Source organism: Aspergillus brunneoviolaceus (assembly GCF_003184695.1).
Source record: "Aspergillus brunneoviolaceus CBS 621.78 unplaced genomic scaffold BO95scaffold_49, whole genome shotgun sequence".
NCBI lineage: Eukaryota > Fungi > Ascomycota > Eurotiomycetes > Eurotiales > Aspergillaceae > Aspergillus > Aspergillus brunneoviolaceus.
Genome location: NW_020290779.1, coordinates 140947 through 152838, shown reverse-complemented (window position 1 = coordinate 152838; position 11892 = coordinate 140947). Strand labels below are relative to the sequence as shown.

General features: G+C 54.6%; 3 protein-coding genes across 3 annotated transcripts; all 3 read left to right on the top strand.

Moving 5' to 3' along the window:
- Window positions 1-242: 242 nt before the first annotated feature.
- Window positions 243-4483, top strand: BO95DRAFT_474869 (guanine deaminase). Its single transcript, XM_025589817.1, has 4 exons — window positions 243-252; window positions 449-1922; window positions 1982-2846; window positions 3128-4483. The coding sequence occupies exons 2-4, from the start codon at window positions 524-526 to the stop codon at window positions 4431-4433; spliced, it is 3570 nt and encodes a 1189-aa protein (XP_025440453.1). The 5' UTR covers window positions 243-252; window positions 449-523; the 3' UTR covers window positions 4434-4483.
- Window positions 4484-4651: 168 nt separating this feature from the next.
- Window positions 4652-7472, top strand: BO95DRAFT_444700 (uncharacterized protein; the record flags this gene model as incomplete). Its single annotated transcript, XM_025586943.1, has 1 exon — window positions 4652-7472. A coding segment is annotated over exon 1 (2119 nt), but the record flags the coding sequence as incomplete, so codon positions are not given.
- Window positions 7473-9812: 2340 nt separating this feature from the next.
- On the top strand, window positions 9813-11650 carry BO95DRAFT_367374 (sugar porter family MFS transporter; the record flags this gene model as incomplete). Its single annotated transcript, XM_025582785.1, has 5 exons — window positions 9813-10114; window positions 10171-10294; window positions 10353-10429; window positions 10485-10835; window positions 10894-11650. The coding sequence occupies 5 exons, from the start codon at window positions 9813-9815 to the stop codon at window positions 11648-11650; spliced, it is 1611 nt and encodes a 536-aa protein (XP_025440451.1).
- Window positions 11651-11892: the final 242 nt, after the last annotated feature.

Sequence of the window (11892 nt, the reverse complement as noted above, 5' to 3'; positions counted from 1 at the left end):
TGTACTGTGTGTACTGTGTGTACTGTGTGTACTGTATGTACTGTACTGTATGCGTAGAGAGATACGGAGTAGAGAGAGTTTGTGTCGTGCAAAGCAAGCAAGCAGGGACTTGGCTTGGCGGAGATCCCCGACCGGCGCTAAGCGGCGGCTGGTGCAGAGAGCTGTGCCCTTCGGCTTCCACTGCATCTTTCCCCACAGCCTCCCCTCTGCTTCCCCAAAGCCACAGCAAGCAAACATTGGCTGTTGAATTAGGTTAGTTAATATTTCCCCAACTCCGACTCTCTCTCTCTTCACTTCTCTTTCTCTTACTCTCACTCACTCTCTCCCCTCTCGTTCGCTCACTGCATCCTCAACAACCACCTATTAACCACACCCCCACACCCTGCAGGATTGCAATTCTTATCTTCAATCCTCTTCCCAGATAACTAAATCACAAGCATCATTACAGGAGACATCGTTGTCATCCCGGTATGGCCTGCGGTCCGAGCCGCCCTCCCTGGTCTGTTGCTCCTCTACAGGCACCATGACGAATCGTGACCCCGACTTTCGACACCAGCTGGGCAAATTTCGTCTCGATCCATTACCAATTCCCTCCCACACGTCCCGTGCTCCTCCAGCGAATACCACTACCCCTGCTGCGCCTTCATACACTGTCTCGCCTTCCTTACAGACGTCTCTTCCGCCTCCGTTATCCCAGCAGCAGCAACCGCAACCGCAACATGCACTCCCCCCACCACACATACCTCGATCCCAAGCTTCGGTCTCCCCTGTTCCTCCACCTCGCAGTAAACGAGTCTCGACGGCCTGCGACTTCTGTCGGAAGAGAAAGAAGAAATGTGATTTCAGATATCCCAATTGTTCTGCCTGCACGCGCGCCGGCGTTCGTTGTACCATCCCCCCACCGGGTCCTCAGGTCGCCGCAGCCTCCGTGCCCCGCGATCAATTGGAGACTTTACAGAACAGGGTCCGATGGCTGGAGGAGGTCATACGCCGTAAGACGGGTATCTCGGTCGCGGAACGGCCTACAGGGGCCCAATTGGATGGGGAGGCCGATCCGGACTGGTGGTATCAGGTCCCCGCCATGATGATGGCGCGCGAGGCTCCTACGCGCTCCACCACCGCGACCACCACCCCTACAGCAGCGGCCGTATCCAGCAGCGGCTCACCACCGAACTCCTCCACCGTGGGTACAGAGTTACCCAATGTGGGCGAAATTTTCCGGGATCAATTGGAACACCGCCGCCCTTCAGTCGCCCGACCCGCCGCGTCTACCCCCCGGGTGGTTCGGCTTCCCTCGTTGGATGAAGCGGAGCGAGTTGCGTCCCAGTACTTTGATAGCATGGGCTATCAGTACCCTTTCCTCAACCGCACGGAGTTCTTCACGAATATGCGCCGCATCTATGCAGGCGAAGTTCCTGCTCCCGAGGTCCATAATTCGTATCATATCACCACTGCGACCGCCTTGTTGATCGGTTCGGGTGATGGATCCAAAGCTGTAGAATTTTATCAGGCTGGCACTGAGACCCTCTCGTCGGCGCTACAGAACGAAGACCTGGCGGCCGTGAGAGCTTTGCTGAGCATGGCACTGTATACTATGTTCGCCACGAGTGGCCCGAGCGTATGGCATTTGCTGGGGACCGCTCTTCGCTTGGCTATCAGCTTAGGCTTACACAAAGCTCGGCCCGTGGGAAATTTGGTCGACGAGGAAATGGCGAAACGAGCATTCTGGAGTCTTTATAACCTGGACCGGCTAATTGCAAGCACCCTTGGGCGGCCGTTAGGTATCGCAGACGAGGACATCTCAGTGGGTTTGCCGCGAGAGTTCAACGATGACTGGTCTGAAGCCCCCGGGGCCAGCGCCATGACCATTCCCTTGCAGGTCGTGCGTCTCCGGCGGATCTTCTCCCGTCTTTATTCTTACTGTAGGTCATATCCTCGCCTGATGGGCTACTTTTGTTGTTTCGCGTACTTACTCTCGCAGTGTACAACAATCAGCCTCCACCACCTCCTTCTGAGGTCTTAGTCACGCTTGGGCACTTTCGTCAAGAGCTGGACGAGTGGCGTCGGGCTGCCCCAGTGTATCCACCGGCATTGCTCTACTCAACCAGCTATTATGACTACCTTTACGCGACTACTTTGCTTCTCATGTACCGCCCAAGTCCACGAAACCCAACGCCAGATGCGGCTAGCATTGTAAGCTGCGGGGATGCTAGTATTCAGGTCCTCCGGTCGTACTGGGACAGCTATTCGGCAGGAAAGCTTAAGTGGATCTGGTTGACTCTCAGTCAGATATACTTTGCTGGGATCACTATCTTGTGGTGTTTGAATCACAACCTGCAAACCGTCCGTGAGGGTCTAGTGGCGCCGTGGCAGCCTGAGGAGCGAGCCATGCGGCGTGCCATTCAGGCCGTTATTGTTGTGCTAGAGGAGTTCGGCAAGCGTCGACCAGGAGTCGAGCGATTGGCGGAATCCTTTCGCAATCAGAGTACCACGATCTTTAGCCACTTCGCATACCAGCAGGAGCAGCAGCAACAGCAACAGCAGCAACAGCAGCAACAGCAGCAACAGCAACAACAGCAACAACAACAACAACAACAACAACAACAACAACAACAACAACAACAACAACAACAACAACAACAACATCTCATTCAACCCCCACCGCCGCCTCCACCTTTGTTGGTTCCGGAGGAGCAGTCTCTGCCTCCTCAGCCGCAGCATGTTTTGATGGCGCCGCCGGTACCGATGGCACCGGTACTTGACGACGTTCTGCTGGTCGATGCATCCGGAATGGTGCCAGTAATCGATCCCCAACTGGCAGAGCAACTGTTCTATTCTTATGACTGGTTTCAGGAGGAAATGGCGACCTATTATACCCTATAATGTATTTGGAGCTTCGGCGTCGCTGGGGAAACTGTATGTGTAGAATAGAGCCAGGGGTGGGTTACCCCGCTAGATAACATGACACCCCTCATTTGTTCCTTCTTTGTCATACCTCCAATAATTTTACCTGTTATCTCCTCCATCACCACCGCCGTCACATCTCTCGCCATTTGAATTTCTTCGCCATGGCCAAGCAGTTGGCACGAACTCAGGTTTTCCATGGCACACTGATTCATACCGTCAGTTCAACTGAGCTGGTGATCCTCACCGACACGGTGATCATTATCAATCCGACCGGCATCATCCAAGGTATCCACCCGTCCACGCCAGCAGCCACCATTTCACAACTGCTGGTGCAGCATCACGGCCTGAATCCACCTACGTATCGCTTGGCCATTCTTGGTCCAACTGAATTTCTCATTCCCGGCTTCATTGACACTCACACCCACGCTCCACAGTGGGCACAACGCGGCACTGGCCGAGGCATTCCTCTTCTACAATGGCTAGAGGAGATCACGTTCCCCCACGAAGCTAGATTGGACGATCCACACTATGCACGACGGCTCTACTCAGTGTGTGTCCGAGGAGGCCTCCAGCAGGGCGTCACAACCGCCTGTTACTATGGGTCGCGTCACGCCGAGGCGTCCGTGATTCTGGCTGAAACCTGTCTCGCCCAGGGCCAACGTGCATTGATAGGCAAATGCAACATGAATCGCCACGCACCAGACTGGTACTGCGATAGCTCCACTGTTGAATCGATCACAGACACGGAAACGTTCATTCGAAAAGTCCGGGATCTGGACCCTGGCCACGAACTAGTCACTCCGGTGATCACGCCCCGATTCGCGATCAGCTGCGATGAGGAGCTTCTCCACGAGCTGGGACAGCTCGCAGCCCGCCACCCGGACCTACCAATTCAAACCCATTTCAACGAGTCACGCGGCGAGGTGGAGTTCACACGGACCCTCTTCCCCAATGACACGAGTGAGACGGAGCTCTACGAACGGCTGGGGCTTCTCAACGACCGCAGCATCCTTGCCCACGCAATCTACCCATCTGATGCGGAGATTGACCGGATGGCGCAGCTGAACTGCGGGATTGCCCACTGCCCGATCCCGAATGTGACGATGGATGTGTTCATGGTGGCACCGGTGCGAGAGTATCTGCGGCGGGACATCAAGATCGGACTCGGGACCGACTGCGGCGGGGGATATTCAAGCTCTATGCTGGAGGTGATGAAGGCCGCGTTTGTAGTCTCGACCGCCGGAAGTACCATGACGCAGGGACGCGATGAACCGTTGACTCTCACGGAGGGTTTTTACATGGCCACCTTAGGGGGCGCGCGAGTCTGTGGGCTCGAAGGAAAGGTGGGGAACTTTCGCGTTGGCAAGGAATTCGATGCGTTGCTGGTGAGGACGAAGACGGGTGTGATGGCGCCGGTGGAGGAGTCCGATGATGTAAGGACGTTGTTTGAGAAGTTTCTTATGACAGGAGATGACCGCAATATTATGCAGGTCTTTGTCAAAGGAAGGAGAGTCCATGTACTCTAATGCTGTGGTATACTGGGAAAGGGAAAAATTGAGCGATCTCTTTCTGTTTCATTCGAACTTCATACTGTAGTGACTGTGTAGTGTGTATCTATAAATGGATCCGATCCATAAACAGGGCTGACGGAAGGGGGAAAAAGCAAGGCAGGGATCAGCGCCTCAGGCATCCTCACTCCCACATGCTGTTTCAACTTCAATCGACCAAGGCTGAACCACCAACTCGACTCAATCCATCGCCCACCATTTATTTTCTTCCTGTCTTTCTCTACTCTCTAGGCTAATCTCTTCCTCTCCTTCTTCTCTAGGCTCTCTCTTATTCTTCCTGCTCTACATCTCTTTCATTCTTTTTATTGTCTCATAACTATCCTACCGCCACTTTTCTCTCGTCAGCCTTTTTCCCTGTGCGAGTGTCTCTACGCGTTCATGACTGCGGCATCCGTCTTCCTCAGGCACCACCCCTCTCCCATTCGTCCACCATTTCTTTGACAAGATAATCACGTCGAGTTGTCATTCGTTTTTCATCTTATTATAAATTCTTTAATTCAACAGTACATACTTGAGGCCCCTCACCCACCTGCTGTTCAGGATGGCCGAAGAACCCCAAGTCATGTCTATCCAGCAACGGATTGCGGCGTTGAAACATGCGCAAGCGGGTCAGACTGGAGGCGCCGAGGCCAGTGAGCCGACACTGATTCAACCCACCCCGTTGCCCATCCGCCCGGCTGCTCCTCCGAAACCCAAGACATTCAGTCTTCCCAATATCGATGAAGCTCCCGGCAGCAATGGATGGACTCACAGTGAAACTCCGCCGCCTACCTACAATGAATCATTCCCTAGCCCAGTCTCACGGCCGATGCCCACCCCCGCACCGGCCAAATTCAAGTCGCCCCCACCATTGCCCGTGCGCAAGCCTTCCGATCAGCAGGTCCAACAACGCCCTGCACTACCACCCCGACGGCCTACAAACCCCTCCCGCAAAGCCTCCCGGGAGTCTATGGCCTCAGACATATCGCGATCAACTACTACAAGTATAGGCCGAGCAACAATCACCTCCGTGGCCTCTTCCGACTCGGGAACAGGCCGCTCTCTGCCGCCCGCATGGGGCGAGGCGGAATTACCTCCCTTGCCTCCCAAACGACAACCCCAACTGCCCTCGCGACCCTCAGCTACATCTGTCAAAAGCAATAGTAGCTTGTCTGTGCCGCAGCTGCCTGCGCGCAGGGGATCTACTCAGAGTACCCGCTCCACCGATAGTACATATTCTCAGCCGCCCCGACCGCCCCCGCGGCTCCCATCCCGGAACAACAGCGACAGGTCACCCAGCACAAATACGGATAATACTTCGGGCGAGAGTAGATCGACCCTTCCTAACAGAAGGTTGCCTCCGCCTCCTCCATCGAACGCTGCTTTGGGTAAGCTGCAGCAGGCGGGATTCGCAGCGATCAACAGGACTACCTCTCCTGTGGAAACGAACGGTAGTCCTCCGCCGGTACCATTGGCTTCACGCCCATCCCCACCAGATCTTTCTAAACTCCAAGCCAGCAAGCCTCGCTTGCCTGCTACTAGCCCAACTGCCGGGACGTCGAATGCTGCTGCTGCACTGACGGCGGCCTGTCTGAAATGTCGAGATTTCTCGGCAGCAGACGCCCACGCCGCTCAATATCCGCGTGCGACCTTGCCGACTCACGACTTGGGCTGGTTGGCCAGAGAGCTGACGGCGCCTTTCCCCTCGCCCACCGACAAGGCTCGTGTCATCTTCACCTGGCTGCATCATAATGTCGATTACGACGTAGAAGCCTTCTATGGTAATCGCGTGCAGCCTTCGACGCCGGCCAAGACGCTGGCTTCGGGCTTAGCGGTATGTGAAGGGTATGCGGGCCTCTTTCAAGCCCTTGCGACAGAGGCAGGCCTCGAATCTCGCAAGGTCAGTGGCCACGGCAAGGGAATCGGGTATCTGGATCCCGTTCCTGGTTCAGCGCTTCCTCCTTTCAAGGGAAACCACGCCTGGAATGTGGTGCGGATTGATAATGGGCAGTGGAAGCTGATCGACACCTGCTGGGGGGCGGGATGCGTCCAGGGGCCGGGTCAGCCCTACCGAAGACAATTCAACCCGATCCATTTCATCGAGACCAATGATGAATTCGGCCTCAAGCACTTTCCCTCCAATGGAAACGACTTTTACCGAGATGACGGGCGTCCCGGAATCAGTTGGGAGGAATACCTTATGGGCAATCCAGCCTCACCTCTTGGGGCCGAGCAGCCGTTGGTCTACTCGGATGCGGAGAAGCACAGCATCGGAGCACGCACCTATCGACCAGCGGCCAAGGAGATTGCAGTGCAGCAGGGCGGGCCGCTGCGCTTCCAGTTCGGACTCATCTGCGAGCACTGGACTCTGGAACACCACTCGCGGGCCCAGCCCGGTCTTTTCCTGTTGACGATTCACGGCGCGGATGGGCGACAGGACGACCGTCTGGTCTTCACACATTACCGGGGCACTAACCCCGGCGGCGGTGGAGATATGTGGTACCTGGACGTGCCGGATGTTCGAAGTTTAGGCACCCCGGGCCAAACGGTGCAGGTGGTGGTACTAACACGTTTTGCGGATCGGACAGATCCACGAGGTGTGACTATTACGGCGGATGAATATCGGCGTGGTGTTGGGCGGGTGGCAATGGCTTGGGCAGGTATCGCCCAATGGACACTAGTCTGAAGAGTGTCTCAACGAGTCAGGATGAGACCGATCATGGAATGGACATTTGGCCCCCTTCCCCCCTGGGGGCAATAACATCCTCCGGTTAATTAGGGCTGGCTCCAGGGATAATTCAGGATTCTTTCGTCACAACTGCAACTGACCCCGCTTGCCCAGACTTCTCGTTCGTAATTGTCATTGGGTGCCTTGTGCCATCATTACTCGTACCTTGGAAGGGTCTTGTTTTTTGGAGGGATACTGTAAGGAGTAGTCTACCCGGGGCACATACTATATTAATTACTTTCATTCCTACAACCTGACTAACTAATGATAATCAATGATGATATCCGTGAGCAACTACGCGGGAGTTTCGATCTCCGAGTGAGAAATGAGCGCAGGTAGCCGAGCACGAGCACCGGGCCCTAAAAGGCAGACTCTGCCAAAATCTGCCCTTCCCTAAACCCAACCGAGGCAGAATTTTACCTAAGACCATAGCTCTAGTGGCAAGTGTGGTTTGTGTGGTAGGTCGACGATTGGAGGAAGTATTGTGAAATAACTTAGAAAATCCGCCAATCCCTGGCTCGGGGCGGGCGATTCCGTTGCGAAGAGGGTTGCGACTTGCGAGAAGCCGTTTTCCTCGGCTAACTAATAGTCATGGAGATTAATCACTCGGTAGCAGCCGCAACGGGGAATTCACAGTTTATATAAAGGAATAAAAATAAAAGAAAGAAAAGAAAAGAAATCTTGTCACTTTGCAGTGAGTACATCAATGAGGACAAGATAAGAACTGCCCGCATGCTTTGGGGACATCACTGAGACGAACCAGTGACAATTTGTGTCTGTCTGCTCATGTTTGTTGATCGGGATTGCTGTGGTTGGAAAAGGCAGAGATTGTCGGGTAAGAAAGAAGGGACTAAGACCATCTGGGGAAAGACGGGCGGGGGGCCGAGACCCTTGATGCCCGATTCGGCAGGCCTTCGAACGGATCATGTGCTCCGCTCCGGGGAAAAAAGAATACAGAGAGCTGGAGAATTCGGGGATTGTCCGGGCCTCCACAATCCCTCCATCCCACCTTCTTCCTTCTTCCTCCCAATCAGCCGATGTTTTCCTTTGCTTCCCCGGCCTTGTTTTGCCCCGAACAACAGATGATTCCAGAATATACCGAACAGAAAGGAGCCATCCTTCAGTCAGGCCATCGACTGAACTTACGGTATAGAAGGATCCCGATAAGCGATTCCGACAAGAAAGTTCCAAGCAATAATCGGTGAGACGGTCATCGTCACACAGCATCGCACAGCCGACTTGGCTGCTGCTGCTGCTGCTGCTTGCTTCTCGCTTGCTGCACTATGCATCATCCCCCGGTCACCGTCTCTTTCGCTGCACCGTGTGTTCTTGCGGTGGTGGTTGTCGAGTCTATCACCGGGATAGGTAGCTAGCAATGCCGATCCATCCCGATTAATTCCCACTTGGTCTCCCCTCTTCTTTTCGCGCGGTTTCGCATTTCTCGTATGTGCCCCATTGATCATTGCACATGATTATCGGGCCCGCTGGAGTATGGATTTTGATTGGGGTCCCCAGATCCCCTCCTCCTCTTCCTCCACGGCTGACTTCGGATGCCCGTTCTCGGGTCAGGGTTTTTGTTTCCTAGCCAGCTGAGGAGGAGGATTTGATTACTTCCTGCTCGTGCGGAGAAAACGGGATACCACCACGGGCCAGAGAGGCTTTTTCATTTACCACGGCTTCGGCTCAATTGCCCCCTTAGGGTCACATTCGGCCCTCTCCGGGTGGTTCTTGCATGACGGGTACTCCGTACCGACCAATTGTTCACATTCCCTCTGCTCCTGTTTGTTGTTCCCCTTTCCTACTCATCCGGGTGGTCAATTACATCCTCGGAATTGGCTGTCCCCATCGCAGGGTAATCTGGTGTACCAGCCAAAACAAATCGTTGACGTCTCGGTTAGTTTCTCCACGCCATGTGCTGGTTTACTACTCTTCTTGCCCCAGATGGTTGGGCCATCTGACACACCCGGCTTGACCCAGGTTCAATTTCGTCTCGCGCGTCTCGGCCAGCCGATGGAATCGAATTGACCCACGGCTTCCTTCCATGTCAGCCATCCGGGCTGCATGGGATCCATCCCATCCTCACCATAGGACAGATACCCTTAGTCTAGCTTCTTGGGGCTGAACCACATATGCGTCCTCGCTCCGCCAGGGTTCAGGCGACGCCGCAATAGAATATATTAATTTTTTCTGTCGCGCTAATCATCTCGTCTATTAGACTACCATAATGAGCGGGGACCCTCTTGTCTCTCTCTCCCCCTCCATGGAAGGACAAGTCGGGTCGGCACAGCGCGCGCCCTAAGGTTTAGCGGTTGAAACCGGTCGTGATGGCTTGTCTTTCGCTTGTCCAGGTTATGGTGGATGCTTGGTTGGGCCACTTACGTAGTGGCAAGCATCCAGTTAATTTATTTTTTTTTCTCTCTCTTCGTCTCTCGTGGCCCCATCCACTTCTCGCGTGCGCGTGGGTGATGCTCTCCAGGCAGGACCGCAGGACCCAGCAGTTTAAATTCCCCGTCTTTTCCCCAGTTTTCTCCTCTGTTCGTTCGTTCCCCTGATCGGTGGTGTCCCTTCTTCCCTTTCCTAGATAGACTGTGCTCAACGCTCTCCCCCTTGTGCGGAGTCTATCTTCCATCATGCAGAAGATCGGCAACATCTACTTCATTTCGGCCATCGCCGTTATCGGCGGTGGTCTTTTTGGTTTCGATATTTCGTCCATGTCTGCTATCATTAGCACACAAACCTATCTCTGCTATTTCAACCAAGGAGACGTCAAATACGTGGATGGTGAAAAGAAATGTTCCGGTCCCACTGCCGATGTTCAGGGTGGTATCACTGCCTCCATGGCGGGTGGCTCCTGGCTGGGTGCTTTGATTTCTGGCTTCATATCGGATAGGTTTGGTCGTAAGACTTCCATTCAGGTCGGCTCAATTATCTGGTATGTTGTTTCGGATGTGTTGCGTGATGTTGCAGTCCCTAATCATGGTGATATAGGTGCATTGGTTCCATCATTGTCTGTGCTTCTCAGAACATCCCCATGCTGGTTGTTGGCCGTGTCATCAACGGTCTCAGTGTTGGTATTTGTTCCGCTCAGGTGCCCGTCTACATCTCTGAGATTGTGAGTCTATCCCGGTGCTTCCCTGCTTGTTTACCTGGTATACTTATTGTGTTCATAGGCTCCCCCTACCAAGCGTGGACGTGTGGTCGGTCTGCAACAGTGGGCTATCACCTGGGGTATCTTGATCATGTTCTAGTAAGTCAACTGAACTTTGGCTGCCTACCACTACAATGCTGACCGTCCCCACTAGCATCTCGTATGGTTGCAGTTTCATCAAGGGAACCGCAGCCTTCCGCATTCCTTGGGGCCTGCAGATGATCCCCGCGGTTTTGCTCTTCCTCGGTCTGATGCTGCTCCCCGAGTCTCCCCGTTGGTTGGCCCGTAAGGACCGCTGGGAAGAGTGCCACGCTGTCCTGACCCTGGTGCACGGTCATGGTGATCCCAACTCCCCCTTCGTCCAGCGCGAGTTCGAGGAGATCAAGAGCATCTGTGAATTCGAGCGCGCCAATGCCGACGTCACTTACCTCGAGCTCTTCAAGCCCAACATGATCAATCGCACGCACGTCGGTGTCTTCACTCAGATCTGGTCTCAGCTTACCGGGTATGTTCCAAGAATTAGTCTCTCAATCGCAGAAAGCTAACAGACCGATGCTTTACAGAATGAACGTCATGATGTACTACATCACCTACATCTTCGCGATGGCCGGCATGACCGGCAACAACAACCTGACCTCCTCCTCCATCCAATACGTGATCAACGTCATCACCACCATCCCGGCCCTGATTTGGGGAGACCGATGGGGTCGTCGTCCGACATTCCTGATCGGCTCCGTCCTGATGATGATCTTCCTCTACGCCAACGCCGGTCTCATGGCCACGTACGGTCGCCCCGCGCCGCCCGGTGGACTCGACGGCGTCGAGGCCGAGTCGTGGATCATCGAGGGCGCCGCTAGCAAGGGTGTCATCGCCTGCACCTACCTCTTCGTGGCCTCGTACGCGGTCTCCTTCGGCCCGGCCTCCTGGGTCTACCCGCCCGAGCTCTTCCCGCTGCGGGTGCGCGGCAAGGCCGTGGCGCTGTGCACCTCCTTCAACTGGGCTTTCAACTTCGCGCTCTCGTACTTCGTGCCGCCCGCCTTCGTCAACATCAAGTGGGAGGTCTACGTGCTGTTCGGCGTCTTCTGTACCGCGATGACCATCCACATCTTCTTCATGTTCCCCGAGACCACCGGTAAGACCCTCGAGGAGGTCGAGGCCATCTTCACCGACCCCAACGGTATCCCGTATATCGGTACCCCCGCCTGGAAGACCCGCAACGAGTTCAAGCACGGGGCCATGGTCGAGGAGGTCGGCTTCGACGAGGAGAAGCGCGCCGGCGGCGAGGTCGTCCACGCGGAGACTGCCGAGCCTAAGGTTTGAGGGTCTCGTACGGATGACGTGTTGATGTTGTGGTGGGTTTCTTGTCCGGGGTTTGGAGATGTTGGAGGGGGCACACGACTGATGAATGCGGGATGATGAGGGATGAAAGATGATTGATTTGCATTTGGGTTGCAAAAAGAGATACCATACCATGCGTTTGTCACGGTTCTATATACATTAATTTTAAACTTGCCTGTCTGTCGGTAGTATATACGATGTTTGATGTGAGATATGGAGAAAAG